The following is a 14,723-nucleotide window of genomic DNA, read 5'->3' on the forward strand; positions in this document are numbered from 1 at the left end:
GGGAACTCCTTCAAGACTGTTTGAAAAGCATTCCTCATGATGCTGGTTGAGAGAATGCCAAGAGTGTGCAAAGCTGTCATCAAGCCAAGGGGTAACTACTTTGCAGAATCTCAAAAATAAAATATTAAGATTAGTTTAACACTTTTTGGGTAACTACATCATTCCATATGTGTTATTTCATAATTGGTGTCTTCACAATTTTTCTACAATGTAGAAAATAGCAAAAATAAAAGATAAGACCTTGAATGAGTTGGTGTCTGTCTGTGTGTGTCTCTCTCTCATAAAAATTCCATCTTGGGTCAGTGAAAATCACCACAGTTTAAGAATGTGAAATGTCTAAATAATAGTAGAGAATGATTTATTTCAGTTTGTATTTCTTTCATCACATTCCCAGTGGGCCAGAAATGTACATACACTCAATTAGTATTTGGTAGCACTGCCTTTAAATTGTTTAACTTGGGTCAAACGTTTTGGGTAGCCTTCCACAAGTTTCCACATTAAGTTGGGTGAATGTTGGCCCATTCCTCCTGACAAAGCTGGTGTAACTGAGTCAGGTTTGTTAGCCTCCTTGCTCGCACACGCTTTTTCAGTTCTGCCCACATATTTTCTATGGAATTGAGGTCAGGGCTCTTTGCTTGACATCATGGGAAAATCAAAAGAAATCAGCCAAGACCTTGGAAAAAAATTGTAGACCAAGTCTGGTTCATCCTTGGGAGCAATTTCCAAATTCCTGAAGGTACCACGTGTACTATTGTTTGTACAGATGAACAAGTATAAACACCATGGGACCACACAGCCGTCATCCCGCTCAGGAAGGAGACTCGTTCTGTCCCATAGAGAGTTATGTACTTTGGTGCGAAAAGTGCAAATCAATCTTAGAACAACAGCAAAGGACCTTGTGAGATGCTGAGGAAACAGGTACAAAAGTTTCTATATCCACAGTAAAACAAGTCCTATATTCGATGTAACCTGAAAGGCCGCTCTGTAAGGAAGAAGCCACTGCTACAAAATGTCCATAAAAAAAACAGATTACGGTTTGCAACTGCACATGGGGACAAATCTTGTACTTTTTGGAGAAATGTCCTCTGGTCTGACTAAACAAAAATAGAACTGTTTGGCCATAATTACCATTGTTATGTTTGGAGGAAAAGGGGGAGGCTTGCAAGCCGAAGAACACCATCCCAACCGTGAATCACGGGGGTGGCAGCATCATGTTGTGGGGTTTCTTTGCTGCAGGAAGGACTGGTGCACTTCAAAATAGATGGCATCATGTGGTAGGAAAATGATGTGGATATATATTGAAGCAACATCTCAAGACATCAAACAGCAAGTTAAAGCTTGGTCACAAATGGGTCTTCCAAATGGACAATGACCCCAAGCATACTTCCAAAGTTGTGGCAAAATGGCTAATGGACAGCAAAGTCAAGGTACTAGGCATTTGCGTTTGAAGGTAGGCCTTAAAACACATCCACAGGTACACCTCCAAATGACACGCAAAGTATGTAAATTAGTATGTCAATCAGAAGCTTCTAAAGCCATTACATAATTTTCTGGAATGTTTCAAGCTGGTTAAAGGCACAGTCAACTTAGTGTATGTAAACTTATGACGGACTGGAATTATGATAGTGTATTATAAGTAAAATAATCTGTCTAAACAAATGTTGGAGAAATGACTTGTGTCATGCACAAAGTAGATATCCTAACCCGACTGGCCAAAACTATAGTTTTATTTTTTTAAATTTTACCTAGGCAAGTCAGTTAAGAACAAATTCTTATTTTCAATGACAGCCTAGGAACAGTGGGTTAACTGCCTGTTCAGGGGCAGAACGACAGATTTGTACCTTGTCAGCTCGGGGGTTTGAACTTGCAACGCTCTAACCACTAGGCTGCCCTGCCGCCTCCTTTGCTAGCTATCTAAAATCCCATCCATGTGTTTGTCAGTGAAGCTAGCTAGCAGCAGGCATGCTACAACAAGCTAAATCAGTTGATGAAATCCCTGGCGACCGATATACTTGCACATAATTTGGGCAGGAGAAAGATAAATGTTGTTTTTACAACTTTCTCAACACCTTTCAGAGTGTGCGTCTGTTCCAGTGCCCGTGTTTAATAGCGAATGAGTCATGCACAAGACCAGTTGAGACCATGCTCGCAAACAGATTTAGAAATATTGATAAGTAGCAGTTGGGACGAAGAGCATGCATCGTCTCAATGTTGATTTTGGCCAAAATAATTTCAGACTCGAGTGTTCACGATCGAACACAACAGCAAGAGGCCACTCAATAATGGGCTTAGGGGCCCAAGCATTCGATTTATGATTTAGCCTATGACTGCGGTAGATAGTATTTCATTGCACCCTAGCGGTCATAGGCAACAGGACCATATTCTGCATTATGAATTCACGTTTTCCCTTTGTCACATCCCTAGTTTAGGTGCTCACCAGGTGGGGGTGAAGGTCCAGCTCCGCAAATGAGTCGCTGGTGAAGACTCTCTCCTTCAGCTGGGTCACAGCAGGCCTGCAGTCACAGCCAGTGGAGGGGTTAATACTAACCAAACAGCATTTCACTAAACAGGAGTAAACAAACCCTCTAACCCTACACCCAAGCTTGTTTTTTCTTAGACTCTACTACTATCATGATAAATAATTGTATTTGTAGTAAGTCTTGGACCTTAGACATGTTTTCAGCAAACCATTAGTGGTGTATAGAAAGTAGACTATTTGAATAAAGGCTTGATTCAAGATTGAAACCACATAGGCCAACAGCCAGGTGCAACATTACCAACTCAACACCCTCCCATCGTCATTGAAAGAACTTACCTGTGGACGTCTGGGATATCTGGGTTATTTCTAAAGAGGGACGAAGTCTTTATGAACACACTGTCCTCTCCTCTGTGTTCCCCAACATGTTTACTTTTTGGAGTCATTTTTGTCTGGGCTTTGAATCTCTGGGCAGGTTTTGGGGTCTCAGGGGACAAGGCTTTGGCTGCATCCTTTGGTGCTGGCTTTCGGACAGGGTTTTTATGGGTTGTTACATTCTCTTCTTCCATGTCCTCGGGGGGCTGTTGGTCCTTGGTCTTAGGCCCATTGAACTGTTTATTAGGTAACCCTTTCTGTATTTCTGAGTATTTTCGTTTCTGTGCTTTTTTCTGGAAATTAAAACAAAAACATGTGATATCTATTCAGAGATTAAATGAGAACAAGGTAACAAAAGGAGTTAGGTAGTTTGCAAGTGCTGTGCTGACAATGATTGGTCAACCTTGCTGGATTCAGTGGGGTTGGGTTAAATGTGGTAGACACATTTCAGTTTAAGGAATTCAGTTGTACAACTGACTAGTTATCCCGCTTTCCCAAGTACCTCAACTCCACAATGATTTCATCCATGGAGTTGAGAGCAGACTAATTATACAAATAAAAACTGACTCGTCATGCAGCCGATATTTTCAAAATGTAAACACTTATCATGTTCTTATGTTTGTCCTCTGTTGCTTAATGCCACCGTTTGCTGAAACCATACTTTATAATAAAACGTTAATCAAATATAACGTCAGCGGGAATGTTCATTCATGTGCCAATTTAATCTCAACAAGTATACAGTCGGTTGTTGTATTTGATTCACGTTTTATTTAAAAAAGTATGACTTCAGAAAACAAATAAAGGCACACAGAGGAAAACATAGGTACACTGTATGAGCAACTGCATAGCGAGTCGGAGGTTCATTTTAAAAAAACTATAGTTTGTACTCAACTCCGTGAATAAAATCACCGTGGAGTTGAGGTACTTGGCAAAGATTTAACAAAACTCCTGACATTGTTGTGACCGGAGTTTACCTACCAAAGCCCATTTCTCCTGAGACGTTGGTCTCTGATAACTCTTCGAGTGACATGCTGGAGCTGAGTCAGACGAGAGGTTCAACATCAACGTATCCTCTGCCATGGTGACTGGTGGGATGCGATTACACGTCCCTCTGCAACACACACAAAAATGATCCCATAGCTAGCTAGTTGTACATGTCTGCTACAGCTAAATGTAACATTATGACATCATGTGAATGTAAAGTTAATCCAAATGTGTCAGTCCTAGGCATTACATGTTACCTTTACCAGTCTAGTGCTATGATCTGAGGCACCGATTCACACGCGTGTGCAGTTAGCTAACTTAGCTAGCTAGCTATTGAAAACGTGTACTGCTAACGTTACCCTGAAAGTCAGCAGTCTTCCCCCTCCACGTTGGTCTCACAAATAATATAGTGCTGCAATTAGTCGACTGAATTTCAATTTACCCACAATAAGTCCAAAAAACGTTTTTGTTGTTTTTAGATCAAGCATGGATGTCCTGGATTTGGGTAACTTCCCTTTCCAACGTCACGTCCTTGGGCGTTCCCTTCTGTTCAAGCGCATCGATTTTGACCAACAGCTGGACGGGATACAGCTTTTGTCAAATTGACATCAAAAGTTGATAAATAAAATAGCTAACCCAAACCCTTTTCCTAACCTTTTGCGTAAGTTATCCTAAACCTGCTACTAACCAATCAGTATCAAATCTAATGAAGAATTTTCAAAAATTGCTTTACCCAACTGTATTCTGGCCTGGCACAACCAATGGGTGCGCACAATACCGTCTGGAGTACGCCAAATAAAAATGTGATTAACATTTTTTTCTTTACATTTTCAAACAATCCATTTATATTTTGCAATGGGGCTATACATTTGGGTGAGTATTTTTTCTCGCCTGAGTAGACTCGTTTCGCTGCAAAAAAGAAAATTAAACCATTGAGTGTTCAGCAGAATAAAACACAATGTCACATACAGATGGCCTTGTCAAATAATTAACATCCAATCACATTAACCATTACTCTCACGCGGGAATTCCACTAACAGTCCATATGTAGCCAAACGTAGCTGATGCTCATGTTGGTATCTGTACTAATGGTGCAAAAGCCATGACAGGGAGACATACAGTAGTGGAGTGGTAATGAGCATGCATCCCGACGCCACTTGGGTACACTGCAGCCTCCACCTAGAGGCTCTTGCTGCCAAAGGAATGCCTGACAGCTTGAAAGACGTTTTGGACACGACAGTGAAAATTGTTAACTTTGTTAAAGCAAGGCCCCTGGTGTATTTTCTGCACTATGCAATGATATGGGCAGCGAGCATGTAACGATTTTACAACATACAGAAGTGCGCAGTATTGACATGTTTTGTTTTGTTGAGAGAGGAGCTTAAAGTTTTCTTTACTGACCATAATTTTCACTTGTCTGAACGCTTGCATGATGACAAGTTTCTCACACGACTGGCCTATCTGGCTGATGTTTTTCTCACCTGAATGATCTGAATCCAGGATTACAGGGACTCCCTGCAACTATATTCAATGTGTGGGACAAAATTGAGGCTATGATTAAGAAGTTGGAGCTCTTTGTCTGCAATAACACACAGGTCTTTCCATCATTGTATGATTTTTGGTGTGCAAATGAACTCAAGCTTACAGACAATGTCGCATTTGATAAACGAGGTACCCGAGTGAGTTGGGTGCGCAATTACACAGGTACTTTCCGAAATGGATGACACAGTCAACTGGATTCGTTAACCCTTTCATGCCCTGCCTCCAGTCCACTTACCGATATCTGAACAAGAGAGCCTCATCGAAATTGCAACAAGCAGTTCTGTGAAAATGTTATTTAATCAGAAGCCACTGTCATTTTCTGGATTGGGCTGTGCTCAGAGTATTCCTCCTTGAAAAATCGCACTGTTAAGACACCGATGCCCTTTGCAACCACGTACCTATGTGAGAGGGGATTCTCGGCTCTCACTAGCATGAAAACTAAATACAGGGACAGACTGTGTGTGGAAAATGATTTAAGACAGAGACTCTCTCCAATACAACCCAACATTGCAGAGTTATGTGCATCCTTTCAAGCACACCCTTCTCATTAACCTGTGGTGAGTTATTCACAATTTTTGATTAACAAATAAAGTTTTATATGTAACATGACTATATAAAGAGCGACATTATTGATTATTATTATATTATTATTTGTGCCCTGGTCTGGTAAGAGCTCTTTTTCACTTCCCACGAGCCAGGTTGTGACAAAAACTCTCAATTATTCTTACGTTTAATAAATGTATAGTGTGTGTGTGTGGCAGGCTTACAATGATGGCAAAAAAAACTACATTTGAGAGTAAGCTGACCCTGGTGCTAGAGGGGGTACGCAGCTGGAGGTTGAATGTTTGAAGGGGTACGGGACTATAACAAATTTGGGAACCACTGGTCTAGATAGCATAAAAATTCCATTCTAGAAATCGTTGAGGAGGAACTCAGTTCCAGACTCAAGTACCGTTTACATGCTAAGTAATAATTCAATATTAAACTATAGCAGTAGGCAGATTAAGCAGTAGTCTTTTTTACTCCTTTTTCTCCCCAATTTTGTGATATCAAATTGTTAGTTACAGTCTTGTCCCATCGCTGCAACTCCCGTACGGACTTGGGAGAGGCGACCCCGCCAAGCCACACTGCTTTTTGACACACTGCTCGCTTAACCCGCAAGCCAGCCGCACCAATGTGTTGGAGGAAACCCACCACAGGAGTTGCTAGAGCACGATGGGACAAGGACATCCTGGCCGGCCAAACCCTCCCCTAACCCAGACGATGGTAGGCCAATTGTGCGCCGCCTCATGGGTTTCCCGGTCCTGGCTGACTGCAACACAGCCCGGGATCGAACCCGGATCTGTAGTGACGCCGCTAGCACTGCGATGCAGAACCTTAGACCACTGCTCCACCCAGGAGGCTAAACACGTGGTTTTCTGAGTAATCTTTCAAATTATTAGGACATGTATACACCTTGATCAGCGTTCCATCTGTGTATTTGATCAGCTCATGTACTAGCACTAGTTGAGCGAGCTTCAATCTTTAGTCCAAGTGAAGTGAGTTCGGAAAAACTGAATGTATGCATCTTAGGTTATGCCTACTTGAAACATAACGGAGGTTCATTGTCAATCCGACTTCTGCATTCCGAGCAGCCTTTACGCTGATATGGCCTCTGCAAAAGTGAGTATCACATACTTCTTTCACTTTGCCGAGCAGCACAGAGCTGTTGTAAAGGAAGTTGTCAAGGAAGTGAGTTTGTGTTTATACAGAACCTACTGCCCTCACCTACCGTCAACCAATTATGTCAATGCGAAGCTTTACCGAGCCCTCCATATTGTTACAAAATTTGAGAGGCACATTGCAATGTGGTAGGGTCTCTGCAAGCCTCTGGAGGTTCCGCAATTGCATCACTCCATCCATATGGCGCCTCCGACCACATCAAGCATGCATTGGCTCTTACATGCCACTATCAGAATATGAAGATTGCATCGAAGAGACAGGTCTAGATGCACAGAAGTTGCTTTGTGGTCTGAATGTGTTCAGATCTGGTTGACCACTTTCGGAGGTGGTCAATGATGCATTGTGTGCGGATATCTCAGAGCCAATTTATGCTTGATCCGAAAATGTATCCGAGAATGTGGTCAGAGGCTGTATGGATAGTGTGACGCAATGAGAAGCCTAGAGGCATGCAGAGGCCAAATTGAGCTCCATACTGCATCGCCATGCACCTCTCTCAAATTGTGTAACAATGTGGAGGGCTCCGCATTGACATGATTATTTGACAGTTGGTGAGGGAGGGAGGTCCTGTATAAACACCAACTCACTTCCTTGACCACTTCCTTCACAACAGCTCTACGCTGCTTGGCGAAGCGCAAGAAGTATGAATGCCCTGACTTCTGCAGAGGCCATATCACAGTAAATTCTGCAAGGTCAATGCAGATGTCTGACTGACCATGCAGTGCCTTCAAGGGGTTTGCACAGAATAGACAAACAGGGCAGATGGAGCGTACCACAGTGTTGCAATGTTGTTTTTCGGGGCACCTGGCTTGTCCAGGAGGCTGCCCGATCAACTTTCATCCTGTGCACAAAACACGTTTAGCTGGGCCAGATTATTATAATAATTGTTTTACTTTTTATCAATTTTTCTCCCCAATTTCATGGTATCCAATTGGTAGTTACAGTCTTGTCTCATCGCTGCAACTCAAGTACAGACTTGGGAGAGGCAAAGGTCGAGAGCCATGCTTCCTCCAAAACACGACCCAACCAAGCCGCACTGCTTCTTGACACAATGCCCGCTTAACCCAGAAGCCAGTCACACCAATGTGTCGGAGGAAACACCATACACCTGGTAACCGTGTCAGCGTGCATGCACCTGGCCCACCACAGGAGTCACTAGAGCTCGATGGGCCAAGGACATTCCTGCCGGCCAAACCTTCCCCTATCCCGGACAACGCTGTGCCAATTGTGCGCCGCCCCATGGGTCTCCCGGTAGCGAGCCAGGATTTCTAGTGGCACAGCTAACAACTACTATGCAGTGCCTTAGACCACTGCGTCGCTCAGGAGGCCTAGCCGGGCCAGATTAATCGAATCCCCTCACTGAGTAAGGTTACATGCACATAATAATAATAATAATTTAATTTTGAGAAGGGCACTCCAGAAAAATATGTATATTCACTCACTATGAGCTGTCTTTGAACATTACCTTCCAGTAGCCATGTACTGTGGGGCAAAAAAAGTATTTAGTCAGCCACCAATTGTGCAAGTTTTCCCACTTAAAAATATGAGAGAGGCCTGTAATTTTCAACATAGGTACACTTCAACTATGACAGACAAAATTAGAAAAAAAATCCAGAAAATCACTTTGTAGGATTTTTAATGAATTTATTTGCAAATTATGGTGGAAAATAAGTATTTGGTCACCTACAAACAAGCAAGATTTCTGGCAAAAATCCCAGAACCACACGGGGGGACCTAGTGAATGACCTGCAGAGAGCTGGGACCAAAGTAACAAAGCCTACCATCAATAACACACTACGCTGCCAGGGACTCAAATCCTGCAGTGCCAGACGTGTCCCCCTGCTTAAGCCAGTACATGTCCAGGCCCGTCTGAAGTTTGCTAGAGAGCATTTGGATGATCCAGAAGAAGATTGGGAGAATGTCATATGGTCAGATGAAAACAAAATAGAACTTTTTGGTAAACTCAACTCGTCGTGTTTGGAGGACAAAGAATGCTGAGTTGCATCCATTACATTACATTTAAGTCAGTTAGCAGACGCTCTTATCCAGAGCGACTTACAAATTGGTGCATTCACCTTATGACATCCAGTGGAACAGTCACTTTACAATAGTGCATCTAAATCTTAAAGGGGGGTGGGTGAGAAGGATTACTTATCCTATCCTAGGTATTCCTTAAAGAGGTGGGGTTTCAGGTGTCTCCGGCATCCAAAGAACACCATACCTACTGTGAAGCATGGGGGTGGAAACATCATGCTTTGGGGCTGTTTTTCTGCAAAGGGACCAGGACGACTGATCCGTGTAAAGGAAAGAATGAATGGGGCCATGTATCGTGAGATTTTGAGTGAAAACCTCCTTCCATCAGCAAGAGCATTGAAGATGAAACATGGCTGGGTCTTTCAGCATGACAATGATCCCAAACACACCGCCCGGGCAACGAAGGAGTGGCTTCGTAAGAAGCATTTCAAGGTCCTGGAGTGGCCTAGCCAGTCTCCAGATCTCAACCCCATAGAAAAACTTTGGAGGGAGTTGAAAGTCTGCGTTGCCCAGCAACAGCCCCAAAACATAACTGCTCCAGAGGAGATCTGCATGGAGAAATGGGCCAAAATACCAGCAACAGTGTATGAAAACCTTGTGAAGACTTACAGAAAACATTTGACCTCTGTCATTGCCAACAAAGGGTATATAACAAAGTATTGAGATAAACTTTTGTTATTGACCAAATACTTAATTTCCACCATAATTTGCAAATAAATTCATTAAAAATCCTACAATGTGATTTTCTGGATTTTTTTCCCTCATTTTGTCTGTCATAGTTGAAGTGTACCTATGATGAAAATTATAGGCCTCTCTCATCTTTTTAAGTGGGAGAACTTGCACAATTGACTAAATACTTTTTTGCCCCACTGTATGTAATGTTACGTTTTTCATAAATGTAAATGGTAGCTAACGTTAGCTACCTTAATTTATTAAAAAATGCATTCATTTTCCCTTACAAAAAAAGTTTACCGTTTTGAAACTGCAATAGTAGAGCAGTAACTGCAGTAATATTTTGGAGGCAGTAATTGCAGAATAACTGCAGTGTACTGCAGTTGAAGTTTTGGACGCAGTATTGGAGCATACTGCAGAAAGATTGCACTTTAACTGCATTGTACTGCAGTAAAACTGCACTCTGACTAAAATATTTTTTTGAAGTATTATTTATTATTGAATATTTGAAATGTAAATATCAAGTCATGGCTGTTCTAGTAGTTATGTAATTCCAGCACGTCTAGTGTTAAAAGACTCCTTTAGAAACCCCCACTTACAGTACCTTGCGAAAGTATTCGGCCCCCTTGAACTTTGCGACCTTTTGCCACATTTCAGGCTTCAAACATAAAGATATAAAACTGTATTTTTTTGTGAAGAATCAACAACAAGTGGGACACAATCATGAAGTGGAACGACATTTATTGGATATTTCAAAAAAATGTAACAAATCAAAAACTGAAAAATTGGGCGTGCAAAATTATTCAGCCCCTTTACTTTCAGTGCAGCAAACTCTCTCCAGAAGTTCAGTGAGGATCTCTGAATGATCCAATGTTGACCTAAATGACTAATGATGATAAATACAATCCACCTGTGTGTAATCAAAGTTTGAAATATCCAATAAATGCCGTTCCACTTCATGATTGTGTCCCACTTGTTGTTGATTCAAATCATCTGATCCATAGTCCTACTTTCTCATGTGTTCTCTGTCGTGCTTTCATTTTTACCAGGTCCCTATGGGCACTGGTCAAAAACATGGTCAAAAGTAGTGCACTAAATAGGGAATAGGGTGTCATTTGGGACATAGACCAGAATGTAATTTGTCAAAATATCATTTTGAAATAAGACTGTCTTTGAAACACTCGTTATTTATGAAATGTTCTCAGAATAATTATTCAATAAAATTCTTAGACAAAAAATTGAATACTGTACATAATAGGAATCCTCCTCATCAACTTAAGTAAAACAAATAATCTTATTCATATTCCAGACACTTCTACAGTATAACCCTTTCCTTGGCTTTTGTAGAGGTATGGATAGAGATGTATACATATGAAAGTGGACATGATCCTCTGGGTCCCTACTCATCGACTCCCAGTCCCATCTTTAATCATGAGGCAGTCACCTCGGTGTTACCCAACCCATTTCTTGCTTTGGGGACTGTATGTAGCCTACTGCTCCCCCGGCACATGTTCTCAACTAAGGGTTAATAATATTTAACTATGTGCACTCTGACCTCACTAATTAAAATGAATCTCACATCTGCCCACAGGATCGGGCCCTCATTACTGTGCCATGTCATTAGACCAACAAGGCCCTTGGGAGGGAGGGATTCAATATGTGTCATGACTCTCATGTGAGGACCCAAAGATCAGGTTACAATGGATCAATGTCTACAGAGCCCTCTCACCCACAGAGGGGAGGAGGGATTGGTGTTGGGGTTTTATGACACCTCATGCCAATCGTAAATTGTATGCAGCAGACAACTCCTTTTGGTCTCTAGTACTGGTGATTGGAATCGCTTTGTTACAGAAGATTTTGCTGCCCAAAAACTCTAATGTCCAAAAGTGAACACTGGGACAATATTTTCAATATCCGAATGTGGGGAACGATGAGAGATGGAATATGGGAAATTAATGTCTATTTTGTGACGTAATTATAAATGGTATAAAAGTGATATAATGAAAATATTGTAACTTTAAGAGCTTTCACACTGTGTGTGTCAGGTTTACATCCTTTATGATGTGTCGGAAATATCAACGATGAAGATGTTTTTGTTAAGATATGAATGATCATTTAGTGTTCTAACAAGTTCATAGTTTTGATGATACTTTGCCAGTAACTAGCCACACCCAAGGGAGCTCAGAAAGCATGTCAGTATGACAGAAACGCCCCTTTTTACCTAAGTGTATAAAATATTGAGTTAAGAATTAACATACCAGACTAGGACTTAAGCTGCAGCTAGGTCACGACCCTGAAAATCAACACGAGTTGAAGACGACAAAGTAGCCTCTAACAATCAATGTTACGGTAGAGTAGCTGTTCTAAGTACTGTATCTAAGAAAGTGAATTTAAGTAGGACCATCCAGTTATTCTCTTCAAATCATCATCGAGTACACTGCTCTCATCACCCCAATGGGGATCATCGACACGGCTGATTAGCTGTCCTCAGAAGACCACTCTTCCAGAAAGAGTGAAAGTAAACACAGACAACTAAGAAGGACATTGTGACCTCTTGTGGACAATCAGAGCCTTACACTTAAGAACTAAGGAGAAGGCCCAATCGAACCCTTTTTACGAAGCGGTAGCCTTTTCACGAAGGCCTGGATCCAACAGAGATAAACGACGAAGGAAGACATTCAACACGTAAATACATGCATTACTCTGGGAAAAGTGTTATGATTGCTATGAGAGTAGTTCCCAAATGTATCTATATGTTGTCTCTCTTTTTAACTCTCCATCTTTTGTAACAAGTGTCATATTGTGTTAGTCTGCTAGGGACCTGTTTTCATTGTATCAAGTTTCTAATAAATAACCTATACTATGCATGTGTGTATCCTGTGTTATCATTTAGTTAGTTAGTAAATAAATAATCAAATCAATGTGTGTGTTATGATAAGGATGATAAGCAAAACTCGGCTTTGTGCAGATTCAAGTCTGTGACACATTCAGAATGAGACTGCCATGAGGTAATGATTAATAAGTGACTTATCGATATATAACATATATTTAGAGTTTAATTCGGGAGATGGTAACTATAAACAACTTCTTCCGTGGTGCCCCAAATTCCTAATGAGTTAATTGTTAAATTATTAATTTAAATCGGGGAACAATTAAACATAGTTGATTCGATAAATAACAGACATCATATTATTGAAAGTCAAGTCATGTCACGACAAATACAACATAATATGGAGCAAGTTCTTTGTTAACTTACATTCAGAAAACGTGCTTTGTAGTGGTATTGTTTGAGTTGATTGACAAGTCCATTTTCTGAGTTGAGACCAACAACAACAAATACAGAACTTCGAAATAGATTCTGATGCTTATGATGAGATGGACAAGTCTGTCTTCTCACCTGCATTTACAGGTAGTCTGCATTTACACTACAGACTAAAATATCAAGCAAGCAATCCCCCCAAAATAAATCAGAACTATACTGATTAGTGGAACACAAAAAAATAGAGGGCATGGGATTTGTTTGCTTTACTCTAGAGTACAAACTTTCAAACACCACCACATAAAAAAATCCCACTACTAAAATATTCAAGGGAGATGCATATTATGTTCAAACTCATCTGCAGTATTGAAATCTGCCTGGACCAGTCATTGGGGACTTTGAAAAACCTGCCATATTAACATCTTTGTTTAACTGCTGCACTTAAGTCTCCCTGGTTGCTAACTAATGGCTCCCCTGTACAGAGGACTTGAACCAAGCAGCAGTGTTACTTCTATATGGTAATAAAGCAGAGTTAACCAGTGCACCTTGTGAAGATTAGGGCCAGGAGCAGTGGTGAGAAAAGTACTCAATTGTCATACTTGAGTAAAAGTAAAGATACCTTAGTATAAAATGACTCAAGTAAAAGTGAAAGTCACCCAGTAAATTCTACTTCAGTAAAAGTCTAAAGGGATTTGGTTTTAATTATACTTAAGTATCAAAAGTAAATGTACAAATCATTTCAAATTTCTTATATTAAGCAAAACAGACAACATCATTTTCTTTCCTTTTTTTTGTGTGCGGATAGCCAGGGTCACACTCCATCACTCAGACATAATTTACAAACTAAGCATTTGTGTTTAGTGAGTCCGCCAGATCAGGTGCAGTAGGGAGGATCAGATATGTTACATTTACATTTAAGTCATTTAGCAGACGCTCTTATCCAGAGCGACTTACAAATTGGTGCATTCACCTTATGACATCCAGTGGAACAGCCACTTTACAATAGTGCATCTAAATCTTTTAAGGGGAGGGGGGGGGGGTGAGAAGGATTACTTTATCCTATCCTAGGTATTCCTTAAAGAGGTGGGGTTTCAGGTGTCTCCGGAAGGTGGTGATTGACTCCGCTGTCCTGGCGTCGTGAGGGAGTTTGTTCCACCATTGGGGAGCCAGAGCAGCGAACAGTTTTGACTGGGCTGAGCGGGAACTGTACTTCCTCAGTGGTAGGGAGGCGAGCAGGCCAGAGGTGGATGAACGCAGTGCCCTTGTTTGGGTGTAGGGCCTGATCAGAGCCTGGAGGTACTGAGGTGCCGTTCCCCTCACAGCTCCGTAGGCAAGCACCATGGTCTTGTAGCGGATGCGAGCTTCAACTGGAAGCCAGTGGAGAGAGCGGAGGAGCGGGGTGACGTGAGAGAACTTGGGAAGGTTGAACACCAGACGGGCTGCAGCGTTCTGGATGAGTTGTAGGGGTTTAATGGCACAGGCAGGGAGCCCAGCCAACAGCGAGTTGCAGTAATCCAGACGGGAGATGACAAGTGCCTGGATTAGGACCTGCGCCGCTTCCTGTGTGAGGCAGGGTCGTACTCTGCGGATGTTGTAGAGCATGAACCTACAGGAACGGGCCACCGCCTTGATGTTAGTTGAGAACGATAGGGTGTTGTCCAG

At 41.6% G+C, this 14,723-nt stretch overlaps 2 protein-coding genes across 6 annotated transcripts in view; both read right to left on the reverse strand.

Annotated features, from left to right (window-relative positions):
* ddx31 (DEAD (Asp-Glu-Ala-Asp) box polypeptide 31) overlaps positions 1–4,437 on the reverse strand; it is a 44,822-nt gene extending 40,385 nt beyond the window's left edge. Inside the window, exons 1-4 of one of the 5 annotated variants that reach the window (XM_035786383.1) lie at positions 4,278–4,437; positions 3,830–3,962; positions 2,816–3,144; positions 2,438–2,513 (exon numbers count right to left, since the gene is read on the reverse strand). In XM_035786383.1, the coding sequence (XP_035642276.1) occupies positions 2,438–2,513; positions 2,816–3,144; positions 3,830–3,931 (507 nt within the window). In that variant the 5' untranslated portion in view covers positions 3,932–3,962; positions 4,278–4,437. Of the gene's footprint in view, positions 1–2,437; positions 2,514–2,815; positions 3,145–3,829; positions 3,963–4,092 lie in introns of all 5 variants that reach the window. The other 4 variants (XM_035786386.1, XM_035786382.2, XM_035786385.2 and 1 more) reach the window with 4 other exon arrangements.
* The window catches only part of LOC127907379 (uncharacterized), a 149,714-nt gene that overhangs the window by 117,344 nt on the left and 17,647 nt on the right, over positions 1–14,723 (reverse strand). The gene's annotated exons all lie outside the window — the stretch shown is intronic.

This window comes from Oncorhynchus keta, chromosome 14, assembly GCF_023373465.1.
Source record: "Oncorhynchus keta strain PuntledgeMale-10-30-2019 chromosome 14, Oket_V2, whole genome shotgun sequence".
Taxonomy (NCBI): domain Eukaryota; kingdom Metazoa; phylum Chordata; class Actinopteri; order Salmoniformes; family Salmonidae; genus Oncorhynchus; species Oncorhynchus keta.